The 18,312-nt window shown below is 44.1% G+C and overlaps 1 protein-coding gene across 1 annotated transcript in view; it reads left to right on the forward strand.

Moving 5' to 3' along the window:
- The first annotated feature begins 1,910 nt into the window (after positions 1 to 1,910).
- Positions 1,911 to 18,312, forward strand: part of HOOK2 (hook microtubule tethering protein 2) — a 78,661-nt gene continuing 62,259 nt past the window's right edge. The window contains exons 1-4 of the mRNA XM_082254301.1: positions 1,911 to 2,085; positions 3,559 to 3,644; positions 11,228 to 11,300; positions 15,147 to 15,197. Coding sequence (XP_082110427.1) covers positions 2,038 to 2,085; positions 3,559 to 3,644; positions 11,228 to 11,300; positions 15,147 to 15,197 — 258 coding nt within the window. The 5' untranslated portion in view covers positions 1,911 to 2,037. The remainder of the gene's footprint in view (positions 2,086 to 3,558; positions 3,645 to 11,227; positions 11,301 to 15,146; positions 15,198 to 18,312) is intronic.

Raw genomic sequence — 18,312 nt, forward strand, 5'->3', positions numbered from 1 at the left:
GAATGTTTGACCATTCTTCCAGAAGCACATTTGTGAGGTCAGGCACTGATGCTGGACAAGAAGGTCTGGCTCGCAATCTCTGCTCTAATTCATCCCAAAGGTGTTCTATCAGGTTGAGGTCAGGGCTCTGTGCAGGCCAGTCATGTTCCTCCACCCCAAACTCACTCATCCATGTCTTTATGGACCTTGCTTTGTGCACTGGTGCGCAGTCATGTTGGAACAGGAAGGGGCCATCCCCAAACTGTTCCCACAAAGCTGGGAAATTGTCCAAAATGTTTTGGTATGATCATGCCTTAAGAGTTCCCTTCACTGGAACTAGGGGGCCAAGCCCAACCCCTGAAAAACAACCCCCACACCATACTCCCCCCTCCACCAAATGATTTGGACCAGTGCACAAAGCAAGGTACATAAAGACATGGATGAGTGAGTTTGGGGTGGAGGAACTTGGCTGGCCTGCACAGAGTCCTGACCCCACCCCGATAGAACACTTTTAGGATGAATTAGAGTGGAAACTGGGAGTCAGGACTTCTCTCCAACATCAGTGCCTGACCTCACAAATGCGCTTCTGGAAGAATGGTCAAACATTCCCATAGACACACTGCTAAACCTTGTGGGCAGCCTTCCCAGAAGAGTTGAAGCTGTTATAACCGTAAAGGGTGGGCCAACTCAATATTGAACTCTACAGACTAAGACTGGGATGCCATTATAGATATGTGCGTGTAAACGCAGGCGTCCCAATACTTTTGGTAATATAGTGTATGTATGACAGGCAAAACAGGAAGCAAGGGGAAATCTCCCTACTTCCTGTTTGACAGGTATCAGACAAAAGAGAAACTGAAGGGACGTTTCTCCAATTCTTACTTATCTGACAGGTGTTTGACAGAGGAGGAAGTTAGAGGAAATCTTTCTACTTTCTGCCTATATGGCAGGTGTTTCAATATGAGGATAAAATCTCCCTTTTTTCTTATGTATTTGGCAGGTGTCAGACTAAACAGGAAGTGAAAGGAAATCTCTTCACTTGTTACTTATTTTATGGGTGACAGAACTAGAAGCAAGAAGAAATCTCCCCTCTTGATATCTGATGAGGTTCAGACTCATCAGGAAGCAAAGGGAAATCTCTTCACTTGCTACTTATTTTATGGGTAGATAGGGTTGCCACCTCATCCCTTTAAACCAGGACACACAATAATTACACAGGTTCTGTGGCTGATTAAGGTGCTAATTAAACTCACTTGGTACCTAATGTGCATTATATCAGCATCAGAACCTGTGTAATTAATGTGTGTCCTGGATTAAAGGGATGAGATGGCAACCCTAGTGATAAAACAGGAAGTGAGAGGAAATCTCCCCATTTGATATCTGACGGGTTTCAGACTAAACAGGAAGCAATGTAAAATCTCTTCACCTTCAACCTATCTGAATGATGTCAGACATAATAGGAACAGAATGGCGAACTCCCCACCGAAATTGTTGGGCCACAGACAAAACAGGAAGTGAAGAGAAATCTCCTCTTTGTGGACACCACATCCACTACTAATCCATATTATTCCCAGAATTTTGACACCACATCCACTAATCCATATTATTCCCAGAATTTTGACACCACATCCACTAATCCATATTATTCCCAGAACTTTGATAAACCTAAGGGATGTCTGCAGCCTCTGGCATCTATTAAGCAATGTGTCAGGAATGCACTGTGCTCTCTAGGCGTGTCTGACACGTCACATACTTTTAATCACTATCAAAGCCTCATTTTTCCAATCAGGCATCGCCCAGGACAGCCTCCAGTCCTCTACAGTGAGAGCAAAGGCCCCTTTTCAGGAAGTGTTGCCTATGGCCACTGGAGAAAGCCGTACGCTGATTGGAGGATAAGCGGAAGAGGGCGTGTGTAGACAGGTGACGCGCGGTGGAAGTCAGCCGTGGCTGGTACGGTGGCCGGTGGAGGATAGAAGTGGTTTGAATTTGTCTTGGCGTGGCCTAAAGTGTTTTTTCCCCGGTGTACGTGAAGGGTGAAGAACCGACAAGAGAGCGGAAATGAGCGGCAGGAGGAAAGAGGAGCAGAGTGACCCTCTGCTGACATGGGTACATGGTGGGAATGGGCACTGCTGGGGGGCACTGTGCGAACCTTACCTGACACCCCAAATAACTGCTTATTATTTCTGCCCCCCCCCCAGGGCTTTCCATTACCCGGAGGGGGAGGGGGCTCCATACTACACCTGCAATGCCCCATGCTGACACTGCACCATATGTCACCCTGCACAGACAATTAGATTCACCTAAAGAGCATATTGAGAATGCAGTGGATCTAACATTCACCAAACATTCACTGCAATACATCTTCAGGGTGCATGAGTATTAAATGACAGGCCATGTGCATCCAAACCTATTGTTGTCAGCGCCCCTGAGAGGCACAGGTGCAGCATCCCGCCTGTTGCGTTTACCACCCAATGTATTCAGGGGCGTGCGCCCAGAACGCAGGGTCCTAAATACAAGTACCACTCAGTACAGCCCTCTGCCCCGTCCAGCCACAGCATAGACCAGTGATGCCGAACCGTGGCACCCCCAGATGTTTTGGAACTACATTTCCCATGATGCTCAACTACAGTGCAGAGTGCATGAGCATCATGGGAAATATAGTTCCAAAACATCTGGGGGTGCATCACTGGCCTATAGTCCATCTCGCCATAGACTTTGATAGGTTGCGCCTATGCCTCCTGGGCACACTGAAACACTGGGATTGGATGCACTTATTTCCTGTTTCATCTCCAGGACAGGAAGTGAAGGGAAATCTCCCCAGCAATAAAGCGATAGTAAGAAAAAGCTTGATGGCATTCAGCCTGGGTTCACACTACTGCGATGTCAGACATCGCATGTGATTCGCACCGCATTTCTGTGCAGATAAAATGCGATGTCTGTGCGATGCTGATTCAGCCAGATGGCTTGACTCGCTTTGGATGTGCAAGAAAAAGGTGCAGGAACCTTTTTTCCCCAGCACTGGAAACGAACTGCATGGGTGTTCACAGACGTGATCCGATTCCTGTCCGAATTCACCGTCTGCACTGCGATCTGCGAACTGATCTGGGGTGTCATTACCTTTGTATTGATACCCGCAGGGTTTCGCAGAGGGCATTGTGAAATGCCTGCGGGGAGAGATGCGATGCGGGAACCTGCACTAGAATCGCACTGGTTACCGCATCAGAGTAGTGCGAACCCAGGGTTAAAGCAGAACGTCGCCTGAAAATAGAGGTTCTGCTTCTCCTCCTCTTCCTTAATAGCCCCCACCTCCCCGCCATTAATGTAAACTTTTATTTCTGGGAGTGTGTACTATTTCCGGAGCGGATGTCCCCCCCTCTGCAACCTCCTGAGGCATGTCATGTGACCTAGGTGAGTGCAGAGCAGGGCCACATCGTCCACCTAGCATTTTCAGGTGACCAGTAATGGTAGATTTCAGTGACATCTCGTATATGCTGCTGGTAATGGAAAATATTGTACTGATCGTGCATTATAACCATATTTACGTGTGTGTGGTGTTTTTGTTTTTGTTTTTTTGTGTAGATGCAAACTTTTCAAGTGTCAGGTCCCTGCTCTTCGTATGAGGATCTGACAGGCGGTGTAGCTATTGCTCAGGTCCTGCATGTCATGTGAGTAGATTCTTGTGGTTTAAATGTAACCATAATCACTATGGAATATGACCTTATTATATTTGTGGCAATTGCACTCACAGTCCCACCCTTCACAGACAATTTCCAGCTCGCAGGACAGCAATCTAAGCATTAGCAGATTGATAGTGATCATAACTAGGACAAGTTAATAGAGCAGTTAAAGAGGCTGAAGGTTTTTTTTACCTTCATTAAGGTAAAAAACCTTCTGTGTGCAGCTCCAACACCCCCCCCCCCCCCCCCCCACACACACACACACACACACACACACACACACGAGCTGCACGATTCTGGATAAAATGAGAATCCCAATCCTTTTTTTTTTTCTTAGAATAAAGATCACGATTCTCTGTGTAGCATCTTTCACATTATAAAGAAATTAGGCTAACTTTACTGTTGTGTGTTGTTGTTTTTATTTTTTTTTTTAATACATTAAAGTATATTTTTCCCCAAAAAAAAATAAAAAATTGAAAGACTGCTGCGCAAATACAGTGTCACATAAAATATTGCAACGATCGCCATTTTATTCTCTAGTCCAGTGATTGCGAACATTGGCACCCCAGATGTTTTGGAACTACATTTCCCATGATACGTAACTACACTGCAGAGTGCAGTAGCATCATGGGAAATTTTTTTACAAAACATCTGGGGTGCCAAGGTTCGCCACCTCTGGCTGACCTGACTGCTGTCCAGAAGGCCATCATTGACACCCTCAAGCAAGAGGGTAAGACACAGAAATAAATTTCTGAACAAATAGGCTGTTCCCAGAGTGCTGTATCAAGGCACCTCAGTGGGAAGGAAAAAGTGTGGCAGAAAACGCTGCACAACGAGAAGAGGTGACCGGACCCTGAGGAAGATTGTGGAGAAGGACCGATTCCAGACCTTGGGGGACCTGCGAAAGCAGTGGACTGAGTCTGGAGTAGAAACATCTAGAGCCACCGTCTACAGGCGTGTGCAGGAAATGGGCTACAGGTGCAGCATTCCCCAGGTCAAGTCACTTTTGAACCAGAAACAGCGGCAGAAGCGCCTGACCTGGGCTACAGAGAAGCAGCACTGGACTGTTGCTCAGTGGTCCAAAGTACTTTTTTTGGATGAAAGCAAATTTTGCATGTCATTCGGAAATCAAGGTGCCAGAGTCTGGAGGAAGACTGGGGAGAGGGAAATGCCTGAAGTCCAGTGTCAAGTACCCACAGTCAGTGATGGTCTGGGGTGCCATGTCAGCTGCTGGTGTTGGTCCACTGTGTTTTATCAAGGGCAGGGTCAATGCAGCTAGCTATCAGGAGATTTTGGAGCACTTCATGCTTCCATCTGCTGAAAAGCTTTATGGAGATGAAGATTTCATTTTTCAGCACGACCTGGCACCTGCTCACAGTGCCAAAACCACTGGTAAATGGTTTACTGGCCATGGTATTACTGTGCTCAATTGGCCTGCCAACTCTCCTGACCTGAACCCCATAGAGAATCTGTGGGATGTTGTGAAGAGAAAGTTGAGAGACGCAAGACCCAACACTCTGGATGAGCTCAAGGCCGCTATCGAAGCATCCTGGGCCTCCATAACACCTCAGCAGTGCCACAGGCTGATTGCCTCCATGCCACGCCGCATTGAAGCAGTCATTTCTGCAAAAGGATTCCCAACCAAGTATTGAGTGCATAACTGAACATAATTATTTGAAGGTTGACTTTTTTTGTATTAAAAAACACTTTTTTTTTTTTTTTATTGGTCGGATAAAATATGCAAATTTTTTGAGATAGGAATTTTGGTTTTTCATGAGCTGTATGCCAAAATCATCAATATTAAAACAATAAAAGGCTTGCACTACTTCAGTTGTGTGTAATGAATCTAAAATATATGAAAGTCTAATGTTTATCAGTACATTACAGAAAATAATGAACTTTATCACAATATGCTAATTTTTTGAGAGGGACCTGTGTGTGTGTATGTGTGTGTATATATATATATATATATATATATATATATATATATATATATATATATATATATATATATATATACTGATTTTAACTCGTAAACAACAAGTGTCAGAAAAAGGCTTAGTCTTTAAGTGTCGGTTTACATTTGTGCGATCACAGAGATCGCATGTAATTCGGTGCGCACTGCTCCTAAAATTACATGCGATCTCTGTGTGGTGCAAATTCAGCCATACAGTTTTTGTATGGCTGAATTCGCACCGCAATCGCACTAAAACTCGCGCAGGACCCTTTTTTTAGTCTGCAGCAGAATCGGATCGCATGGTGTTTCACACTGGTGCAATCCGATTCTGTGCAAACTTTCAGATCGCACTGCGATATGCGATCTCAACTGGGGGTGTCGGCTGTTAATTGACAATCCCAGCGTATCACATGTGGCAGTGTGAACTGCCAGGGGTGCGAATGGGATGCGGGAACGCGCTGTATATTCGCAACATTCCCGCATCGCACAAATGTGAACCGGTACTAAGAGGTTAAACTGCCCTCATTTACAGAAGGAAGTTCATTCTTTTGATCTAAAATAATGAAATGATGTGTTTATAGTTATCTGCAGCCTTAACAACATTGATAAACTTTTGCTGGAGGCTTTTTTTTTTTTTTGACAGTTGTGAGTGAGCAGAGAACAGCTCTGTATGAATTGAGGAAATGCGGTTTTAAGATCGTGGGGGGGGGGGGGTTGAATCAGGATTGCGATTATTTTTTTTTTTTTTTTAGTTCAGCTTTAAAGAGGAAGTAAAGTCCAAAAAAAAATCCGAGAAAAAAAAAGCCCTGTAAAGAGAAAGGCATAATGAGCTAGTATGCATCGCATACTAGCTCATTATGTAGTACTTACCTTAAAACGAAGCCCCCGCCGTGCCGCCACCTCAGCGACAGGACGGCGACATGTCCTGCCGTCCCGCTTCCGGGTTCGCGTCCTCCGGCCATCTGATTGGCTGGAGGCGCGATTACATCACTCCCACGCATGCGCGCGGGAGCCGCCGTTCACGGCACTGAGCTCTGAAGGAACGGAACGGGTGGCCGTTCCCTCAGAGCGCCTGCGCCGATGACGTCATCGGCAGTTTGCGCTGTAAATATCTCCTAAACGGTGCAAGTTTGGGAGATATTTATAGCACCTATAGGTAAGCCTTAATATAGGCTTACCTATAGGTAAAAGTTATACAAGAGGGTTTACAACCTCTTTAACACAAACACACATACATTTTTCAGAATTCTCACCTCTTCCCAAGCCCCGCCCCCACACATTCTTCACAAATCCTCTTACTCTACACAGCTCTCGCCTCTTCACAAACCCCCCCCTCCCACTTTTCACAAATTGCCCCCCCCCCCCTTTTTACAAATTTTGACCCCCCCCACGCTTCATAATACACTCACAAACACACACTTTTTACAGCTTTCACCTCTTCTCAGATTCACCCCTTCTTTTTACAAATCTCCCTACCCACCCCAGCTGTCACCTCTGCACTACACCTCCATCCTTCCCACAACCGCCCTCCTCCTTTCCCTCCACAGCTCTCTCTCACCTCTTTAATAGCAGTGCAGCTGGCAAAGCTCTGGTAGATGTGCGCCATACGTGGTCTTATTTCCCCAACCCTTAAGAACAGCACAGAGCTGAGAGAACAGACCTGAGGAGGGAAGAATGTCGGAACACTTCACTCTGCTCTGTGCTACACTGGTTGGACAAGTGGGGGAGAGGTAAGGAGTGGACTCCTAAAGAACCACAGGAACAAAAAAAATATAAATGCGGGCAGTTGCGGCTTCAGGGCACCCATCAACATGTGCAAGGAAGTGATTAGTGTATAAATTTCCTCTACCGCCTTCTGAGTTTTGTGACAGGTTGGAGAGGACAGGGATAGCCAGAGGTGGCGGAACAGAGTTTTACCTCATTCCGGCTGAAAAAAAAAGAGAGATGGTGTCACACACCGTAGCTCCGGCCTACGCGTTTCATCATCATTTGACGTCAGGGGCTTCCTCCGATAATTATTTGGAAAAACAGAGATATCAGCTTTGATTAGCATCTTCGTCCCTCTTTAACCACTTTACCACCACAAATTTCACGTCCTTTTTTTCCCACAAACAGAGCTTTCTTTTGGTGGTATTTGATCACCTGTGCGATTTTTTGATCACGCGCTATAAACAAAAAAAGAGCGTAATTTTTGCAAAAACAACAATATTTTTCACTTTTTTTTATATGAAATTCCCCCCAAAAAAAATGTAAAAATCAAAATTTTTTAAAATTTTCGGCCAATTTGTTTTACGCTACCTATGTTTGGTAAAAAAAATCGCAAAAAGCGTATTTTGATTGGTTTGCGCAAAAGTTATCGCGTTTACTAACAAAGGGAAAGATTTTTGTCATTTTTGGTGTTTTTTTTTTTGAGTAATGGCGGCGATCTGCGATTTTTTTTTTTTTTTTTGCGGTACTGCGACATTGCGGCGGACAGATCGGACCCTTGACTGACATTTTTGACACTTTTGGGGGTACCAGTGACATTACTGCAGTAATCAGTGCTATATATATGCACTGTTACTGCAAAAATGACACTGGCAGGGAAGGGGTTAACAGTATTGGACAGGGAGGGGTTAAGTGTGTCCTAGGGGCGTGATTCTAACTGTGCAGGGACAGGTCTACTAGTGTAAAAACAAAGATCAACAGTTCTACATAGTAGAACTGTTTGATCTTCACTTTTACACAGGGAGAACTGACAGGTGGCTTGTTTACACAAGCCGCTCTGTCTTTCTCCCGCTGTACCGGCGATCGTAGTGTGACCGGCGGACATCGGGTCCGCCAGTCACACTCCCGCACTCCTCCGTGAACGAGCCGAGGCGGGCGCGCGCCTCAGCGGGCGCGCGCCCGCCCGCTATTGGCTCTGGAAGGAGTGACAGGCGAGCGACGTAGACCTACGTCACTCTGCCTGGCCGGGGCCGACTGCCGCAGTAAATATACTGTGCGCAGTCGGCAAGCGGTTAAGATGGCTAAGTGACTAGAACAGCACCGGTTTTCTGTTTCTTCTAGCAGACAGTTAGGGGGCTGAAGGCAGAAGTTTTATAGATTATAGTTTATACCTAATCTCTCTGCATGTCCTATAACTACTTGTTGCTTAAAGCTTTTGTTACCCCAACACTTCATATTCCTGATACGTGCCTGCTGTACCATGTACTTGTATGAGACAATATCCTGTTCTCTTGTATTGCTTCCTTTATGTGAAATCCCTGGTGTTACAGCTAGTCCACTTGCTGTCCTATTAAAAACTGATCATACTAAGCAGGAGAGCACATTGTGGTCAGTTCTCTAGGTATGCTGGGAACTCAGTGTACTCTCCTTCAATGACCAAACTTGTCCTGACACGCCCCCGCTGCACAGCCATTCGCTGGGAAGCTCAGTGTGCTGCTGCTGCTTCTCCTCCTTCCAAGCTCTTATGCAGCTGAGAACAGAGGTAATGTGATCACTTATAAAAAAGGGGAAAAAAAGTATTTATAATGGAGTTTCTTTTTTTTGTTTTGTTTTTTTTTAAACTTTACACAAATGTTTTTGCCTTTCAGTTCTATTTTAAGCTGAATGGGTTGTTTTACAAGGTGATCATTTACAATCGCTTTAAGTTACTGTTTTGCATTCATTAAGAGCCCATTCAGACTAGCGCGACACAACTTTGGGGGGCGACCTGTGAAGTTGCGTGCACCGCGACTTCGGCACGACTTGCAGAGACTTCATATAATGAATGTCTATGCAACTCGCTCTAAGGTCGCCCCAAAGTAGTACAGGACCCTTTGTCTAAGTCGGAGCGACTTGTGTTGCTCCTATTAGAACAGGTCCTGTGCTAATCAATGGACTGCGACTTGTCAGGCTGACAAGTCGCGCTAATGTGAATGGACTCATAAAAATGATCTTTCAGTTTATTTACAAGTTTGCATAACAGCAGATCTGATTTCACAATATATAGTAACTGTATAATCAGAAGTGCTCCTCATTTTATCATTCAGCTCCCATTCACATTGAGCCGATTTGACATGTCAAATCACATGCCAAATCAGAGCCTATTGCCGGCAATGGCACCATCCAAATCAGTGCGACGTGACTTCGTGACGCTGCACCGATTAGCAAAAGTAGTTTCTGCACTACTTTTGGGGACTTCGGGAGGGGTGATTTCAATGGACATCCATGCAGGAACCATCACAGATGTCTCTTAAATCGGCCCCAAAGTTCGTCTGAAATGGCGGTTTGAAATTGTGCGAGTTCAGCTGAACTTTCACGATTTCAAACCTGCCATCATTGTGAAGCTGGGCTAAAAGCTACCTTTGTGCTCCATTAATTTTGCCTAGGTTTAGATGTTGCCATCAGTCTGCAGGCAGGAAGAAGCATTTCCTAAAGCCTCGTACACACGATCAGATAATCGGACAAATTTTCGTTCATTTTTTGTTGTATGTTGGTCCCGCATCAAAAGTGAAGAGGTTACTTTCATACGAAAAATCTCGTACAGCAGAATTCAACCTCAGAATTGATGTCATGTGTTAAACTGTTTTGTATGTATTCTTTCGTTTCCGAGCATGCGTAGGCTTGCTCTTAAGAATTTTTTTTCGGACGAAAACTGTACTAATTAATTTAAAATCGGACGTTGTGTTCACATACGGTAAAAATTCAAAAGCACGGACATTCAGTTTTTGTCATACAAAAATTCGTAATTGGCTGTCAAAAACACCATACTAATGATCCGAAAATCGGCAGATCAATCGACGGACGAAATTTTACTTCAGATTTTCTTATTGTTTAGTCCCCTGTTTCTTGCTGATCAGACTGCGACAATGTATCTTTGTAGCGAGTCACAAGGTGACAGAATGCAGCAGGGGCTGATCTGTGCCAGACATTTTGTGAACACAGCCAAGAACTGCACCAAGTTTTTCATCTCTGAGTGGACATCACAGACAAGGAAGGGGATCCGACCCTGGCTGATGCCTGAACAAAGATGGCTCCATCTTTCTAGACAGAAAAACAGATGAAGGCATTGTTAGGGCAAGTGCTGTGATCTTGGTGAGAAGTCAAAGTAAGTGCTGGACTGACACATTACTGAGCAGGAAAAAATATATCTGCTGCTAGGACCTCCTTTACATTTGTTTAAGCTGTTTGCAGATCTGTGAAGTGTCCACTGCCTTTTCTTGTGTTTTTTTCACAGTTTTGGCCCATTTCACACAGGCGGACCGTTCAGATCCGCCTGTTCGTTTTTTTGGCGGATCTGATTGGTCCCCCCATGCATCCCTATGGGGCATTGGATGTCAGTGGAGACATGTCCGCTGACATCCGATCCGTCAAATCTGGACGGATGGAAACTCTATTTTCCATCCGTCAGCGGATGGGATCGGATGAGAACGGACCGACGGTCCGTTCCCATCCGATTTTCCCCCATAGAGATGCATGGGGAACTGACAGCTGTGTCTCCGCACACAGCACGGAGACACAGCTGTCATCCTCCTGCTCAGCGGGGGATTGGCGGATCGATCCCCCGCTGAGAAAAGCAGAGTCCGTTTGACGGACAGAGTGTGTGAAAGAGCCCTTACTGAACTTCTTTTTTTTTTTTTTTTTCCTGCAGAGATCCCACCTGGTTTAATGAGACCTGGATGATGCGGATAAAGCCGGACATAGGAGATAATTGGAGGATGAAGGTAAATAATGAGAAAATAATAAATAGGTGATTTAATATATATGGAATTGGTGGGCTTTATATAACCTCTCTTCTCTGATGTGCTCGTTGCAGTTGGTGGATAATGAGTTCTAAATTTTTAACCCCTTCGCGCCTAGGGGTAAAATTAAATCTTCATGCCTAAGCCCAATTTTGCATCTTTGGCATGTGTTTAAAAAAACTGTACATATCATCACAACTACTTTGTGCATCCAGGTGAATACCTTGTTTTTTTTTTAGGACAAATTGGATTTTCATTTTGTGATAAATGGTAATGGATATCTCCTGATTTTTTTTTATTTATTTTTTTCTTTTAAGGAAAATGTAACTGTATATTTCTTGCTACTACCATAACCTACCACCAAAGAACAACCCAAAAAGATTTCCTCATGCTCCTGACAATTGCAGCGATACTACATATGTGTATGTTGTTGTTTTGTACCCGTAGTACAGCCCAGAAACAATAGTACCCATTTTGCTTTTTATCCTGCCTAAAACACACTGATACTAATTAATAAAAAATAAATAAGATCCTGACCTTGACCCAAACACTAACCCTGGGGTTGACCTAGATCACACTTTGATCTAGATAACAACATATTTTTTTAATATATATTCTTTTTAATTAATAATATTATTTATTTATATATATATATAAGTCCACACACTTTATTTATTTTTTTCTATGTCTGCAAGGTGTATGAATGACGTGGCTGTGTGGGCGGAACCCTTCACAGCCACACTGCTTTCAAAAACTGGCAGCTAGTGCGGGGAACTTTTCCCCAAGCTGCAACCACAGAGAGAAGGGGGGGGGGCGACTGCAGCACTGGGAATATGTTACATGTTCCACCCTAAAACCGAGTGGAAGACGTGACATGTTCCCAAAGGTGGACTTATCCTTTAAGCCATGGGTGTCCAACCTTTTGGCTTCTCTGGGCCACATTGAGTGTAGAGAAATATTCTCGGGCAGCATATAAAATATATACTATAGTTAAGGTATATAAGTAATAAAATGCCGCCACGCCCTTTCCGTGTGGACGCACCCCCCGTACTAATTTAACACAACTAGAGGATGATCAAATGAAATGGAATTAGTATATGGAGGTTTACTTCTTCTGAGAGATATTAAAGGAACACTCTAACCACCATGACTACTTAAGTGATTTGAAGTGGTCATGGTGGTGGGAGTCAGAAACACTGCAAATGCTCACATTCCCCAAACCCCACCCCCCCCAACTCCCCTCCAAGGCAGCCTCTGCCTACCGTTAGTTGGAAGCCGCTGTGGCCGTGCCCCGACCCGACTTCCTTCCTCCCCAGCAAAAAAAAATTGTCAGGGGGCAGTGGGCCGCATTGCCTGGGGTTCTGGGCCGCATGTGGCCCCCGGGCCGCATGTTGGACATGCCTGCTTTAAGCCCTGCTCCAGTCAATAGTTCTTCAGAAGACTAGTTGAACCCTTTTACTGCCACTGACAAAAAAAAACTAAGCCATGTGGCAGCGGGGCTTTTACACACCCACCTAGCAACTGCAGACTTTTACCCCTAGGCGATAAAAAGAACATTAATTAAAAAAAAAAAAAACTTTAAAAAGTGTAAAAACTTAGTTACACCCAAGCACTTAAAATCCCTCTTTAAAAAAAAAAAAAAAAAAATCTTGAGCCACCCCTATGTAGACACACACAAGCATAAATGCATGGATCAGGGGTGCCTATTCACAAAAATGTCAATTTTAGTACATGCATGTAACCTATCGCCACACGCCGGAGAATATTCTAGGCCCATTATTCAGTTGCCTCTAAACTGATGACCTCTAGGGGCTTTTAAATTGTAGCTTATGGAAAAATATAGCGTACTGAAGTTTGTTGCCATTTCATGGGTGCACGTCATTTTAAGCCTTGACATGTTGGGTATTTACTTACTCGGTGCAACCTCCTCTTTTATATTTCATCAACAATTTGGGTAATATTTTGTGCTTATGTGCCCTACAATTAACTTTAGTGTATTTTTTGCTGATAATTTGCGTTTAATAAACTGTTGCGCTTATATAGTGACAAAAAAAAAATGGAACTACCACTATTTTATTCTCTAGGTTGTCTGTCTTCGGAAAATATATCATGTTTGGGGGGGGGTTTATGTAATCTTCAGGCCAAAAATTATTCTGTAAACGTGCAAAAAAAAATGCAGAAACGGCTCTGGCATCAAAGGGATTAAAGCCCAAATCCAGGAATTATAAAAACAAAATCTACCCTTGCAGGATTGGCCTCCCTTGCTTTAGTACTTGCAGTACATCCCTGCTCTGATCTGTGGGTGGAGCTTTAGCATCATCACGTACAATACAGGAACATTACCTCTGTATTGTATACTGAGGATGCCGAAGTGTGACCGGCGATGATCACAGCCTTCAGAGCAGGCTGTGGGTCCTCCTGCAGGAACATGGTCATAGGGCTGAAGGGACCCTGCTGGAGAAAGGAATAAGGTAAGTATTGACACTGTACTCATGTACCCCTAGACATAAAAAGCATTTACCGCTTGCAGTGTGGGAAGGGTACGTTTTTATTTTATTTATTTTTTTACACTAGATGAGTCAGGCTTAAACATAAAGTTGGGACATATTAGACCCTCTGTCAAGGTTTTGTTGCTGTTTTTGTGCTCCTGTTGAAGTGGTTGCCCTTTTCTTCATTTAGAAAGGTAAAGCAAAATCTCATCAATGGAGGCACTCACAGAATTAAATACTTGACAGAGGTTTTAACCCTTCCACACACTCCAGAAGGAACAAAAAAGAAAATGGCATGCATGTGTGTAGCTTTTAAAGCTCCAGTATTCCTTCTGAAAGGCATTAACATGAGGGACATCATTTTATCCTGACCCTGTGTGGAGATGGACCACTAAAATTAATATTAGACATGATGGAGTTTAGTTATAGGGAAGTATCATTGTAACTGAATCTACGGTGCAGCTTTGTGAAAGTGGAAGCTGGCATAGGAATTTTCAGATGTAAAATTTCCAGGTCAGTCGAGTCATTCTGACACTTTGCCTAACCTTGGCAATAGAAGGGTTTTCTTTAAAGTGGACCTGTGCCAGGGTGAGCTGAGCTGGGCGAAATAATGACTTTGGTGTTTCTGATATGAGCTTTGAGAATGAATTACTTCACAGTGCCAGTATTTAGAGGTCAGGGAGGGCTTGTTTTAGTGCTTGTTGAGATTTGCGTAAATGGAAACCTTTCTCAACCAGGATTTAATGGAACCTTGGGGTTCCTCCTCATGTTGCCTGGGGTTCCTTAAACAATGAACAATTTCTGCCGTCGGAACACAGCTCAGTGGGGGAGATCGCTGTGCGTACTCCGACCGGGGCTGACAGTTTTTCAGTGTGTACCAGGCTTAAGGAGCTTTCTTCCCTCTGACCAATACACTCTAAGTCAGTGGTTCTCAATTCCGGTCCTCGGGACCCACTAACAGGCCAGATTTTAAGTATTACCTTGGGGGATGCAGACTAGAATACTGCAATCACTGAGCAGCAAATGAGATCACCTGTGATGTAATTTAGTTATCTTGCAAACCTGGCCTGTTGGTGGGTCCCGAGGACCGGAGTTGAGAACCACTGCTCTAAGTATTACCAGGGGTTCCCTGGGACCAGAAAGTTATTTCAAGGGTTCCTCCATGTTGACAAAGTTGAGCAAGGCTGGTCTCTAGGTTTACTTTAAAGTCAAACTTCCTGGTTATGTTTTATAAATCATCCTCTTCCGATTTCTGTTTTTGGTGAATTGAGACTTCAAATATTGACCATATTATAACCATCTTCACTGGCTTCTCCTATCTCTTGTTCTCTTCTACTAGGTAAACAACTTAAAGAAAGTCCTACAGAGTGTTCTGGAGTATTACCAGGATGTGAGTACTTTTCTTTCTTAGTATTTTTTTCTTCATGCTGAATGATTCCAAATTAATAATTTTAGATCATTACTCCCTTAATACAATTTAACCCCAAACTTCCCTCTCTTCTAAAGTACGCCCCATTTTTACCCCATTCTTTATGCCCGATGCTACTAAAATGCCTAACTCAGGCGCATCTTTCCTTTTAAAGCATATGTCCAGGCATTACCCCATTTAGACCCTAAACCTTCCTCTTATTTTATAGTATGTCCCAATCTCCCTTAGATCTACAGGCCTGCCTGATTGGATACAAATTGATATGATTGCATAGGTAGGTCCTCACATTTAATGTTTTTGGTAAATCTAAAGATTATACAATCAGACTGGCATGTGTTTGCTCACCTCGGTGCGCATTTTTGGTAAGACGGAGGTTTTGGTGTTCAGTTTACCAATTGTTTGTAAGGGCTTAGAAGGCATATTCTTCATTTATTTGGCAACAATCTGATGCTAGAAAGACATTTTTTTTTTTCTAACCAACAGACCCTCTTTAGCGTGTGAGATGATCACCAATGGTGTCAGATATTTATAAAGTACTAGAGACACAGACTTGAGTAAAAGTACAATTGCTCTATCAAAAAAGGGACTTGAGTAGAAGTTGAAGTGCTCTTTAAACACAACACTTAAGTAGCAGTACTAAAGTGTTCAACATTTTTTGTACTTAAGTATTGCAAGTAGTTTATTTTAAAATGTACTACTCAAGTACTGAAAGTAAAAGTACAAGTATTGTGTTACGTAGTTATTAAAGAAAGTAGTCAAAAGGCCAGGGCCCCCTCCCATTTTAGATCCCCTTAGAGCAGGCCAGTGCCCCCCTCCCATTTTAGATCCCCTTAGAGCAGGCCAGGGTTCCCCTCCCATTATAGATCCCACTTGGAGCAGGCCAGTGTCCCCCCCCCCATTATAGATCCCCCTTAGAGCAGGCCAGTGTCCCCCTCCCATTATAGATCCCCCTTAGAGCAGGCCAGGGTCCCCCTCCCATTATAGAGCCCCCTTAGAGCAGGCCAGGGTCCCCCTCCCATTATAGATCTCCCATTATAGGTTTCCCTTAGAGCAGGCCAGGGTCCCCCTCCCATTATAGGTATCCCTTAGAGCAGGCCAGGGTCCCCCTCCCATTATAGGTTCCCCTTAGAGCAGGCCAGGGTCCCCCTCCCATTATACCATTATAGGTTCCCCTTAAAGCAGGCCTGGGTCCCCCTCCCATTATAGAGCCCCCCATTATAGAGCCCCCTTAGAGCAGGCCAGGCTCCCCCTCCCATTATAGAGCCCCCTTAGAGCAGGCCAGGCTCCCCCTTCCATTATAGAGCCCCCTTAGAGAAGGCCAGGGTCCCCATTCCATTATAAATTCCCCTTAGAGCAGGCCAGGGTCCCCCTCCCATTATAGGTTTCCCTTAGAGCAGGCCAGGGTCCCCCTCCCATTATAGGTTTCCCTTAGAGACAGTTCTTACTTCTCCTACCTTAGGATGTCTCGAATCCTCCAACCTCTCTCTCCACAGTCCCCAGTCCAGTCCCCCCTGCTGAAAGAAGAATATATTCCTACCTCCATCCAGTTCTCCCGCAGCTGCACAGTGCCCAGAGACAGTCTAGTAATCTAGACTCTAGCAACTCACTGTCCCTCCCCCAGCCAGGGCCCAGAGAGATAATTCCGCAGGCAGGTGTCTCTCCTCTCTCGCCACCACCACTTCACTTGAGAGCCGAGCGGGAGGCGGGACTCGGGCCGAGCCGAGGGAGGGTAGAGGCGGCGAGGCTCTGCCCCTGAGCCATCGCATCGGGTCGGGGAGTGGTCGTGACGTGTGAGACTTGAGTAAAAAAAGTCAGCGGCGGTGCGGGTTTGGAATGGAATGATTCGTAACATTTTTATAATTGTTACGAGTAACGATGCAGCACATAAAAAAATATTGGAATAAAAGTATATGTACTGAAGTAAAAGTGAAAGTAGGAGAAAAAAAATTATACTCTAGGAAAGTACAGATACCGACTTTTAGTACTTAAGTACAGTAGTGAAGTAGTTCTACTTCGTTACTATACATCTCTGAATGGTGTAGTAGCAAGGGTCTCAACCATTGCAAGTGTGACCAGTCCCACAAAGCCAGGGGCAGCACAATACACAATCCCTGCTTATCCTATTACTATACCTCTTCCTTAATTTATTTTTATTCGTTCCTTCTGCACTGAGAGAATCTGGTTAATTGTTATAAGCTACAAGGAGCAGTCCTTCCTTCCACTACGCAGAAGATAAATAAATGACCTTTGTGTCAGTGTTCATTGTGTGTTTCTTGTAAACATAGGGATTCATTTACTGAAGGCAAATAGACTGATAACCTTGCAAGTCCAGTGGCACTTTGCAAGGGAATTCTCCCCAGAGCTTAGTGACTAAGGTGATGGTCTGCTGACTTCCATCATCCAATCATGTGCAAGCAAATATACGCTTTTGTTTTTTTCCTTTGCACATGATTGGGTATTTTTTTGCAAAGTGAAACCTCACCACATTCATTAAGCTCTGGGGAAAATTCCAAAATGGAGTGCAATTTTTCTTGCAAAGCAAAAAAAAAATATACCGGTAATTCTGCTTTTTTTTAGAATGCTCCCCACCAGCCAAAACTTTCCCACTCCATGACAGCTGCCCACTGTTTTTCTATGCCAGGATCCTGTTCCTTGTAGACAATGGAGTCTTTGTATTGGTGGGGTTCCCCTATCAGATGTTATCTGTTTTTTATGCAAAGTTTTCCTATGTCATTTACCTCCACTGCACTTCCTCATCACCTACTGGTACAGCCCATATCCCAGAAAAGTCCCATGCCCCTTGCATGTGTTACTGTCTTGTTATGATTTAAGGGTGATTTTTTTTTTATTTTTTTTAATATTTATTTTTTTTAAGTTCGATTTGTGCTCTTTTTCAAAGTTTTGGTCGAGGGTTTTTTGTGCCTTTTTGTGTTTGAGATGATACATTCTCTTTATGGAGGAACTAGAGGTCCTATGTACAGTACATACAAAAGAGCAGATAATCCCATGAAGCCATAGTACAGGTTACTCAGTAAGCAGATTCCAATGTATCTTAGTAGAAATAGAGCAATTACAG

The sequence above is a fragment of the Pelophylax lessonae genome (genome assembly GCF_965119305.1).
Source record: "Pelophylax lessonae genome assembly, chromosome: 4".
Classification (NCBI taxonomy): Eukaryota; Metazoa; Chordata; class Amphibia; order Anura; family Ranidae; genus Pelophylax; species Pelophylax lessonae.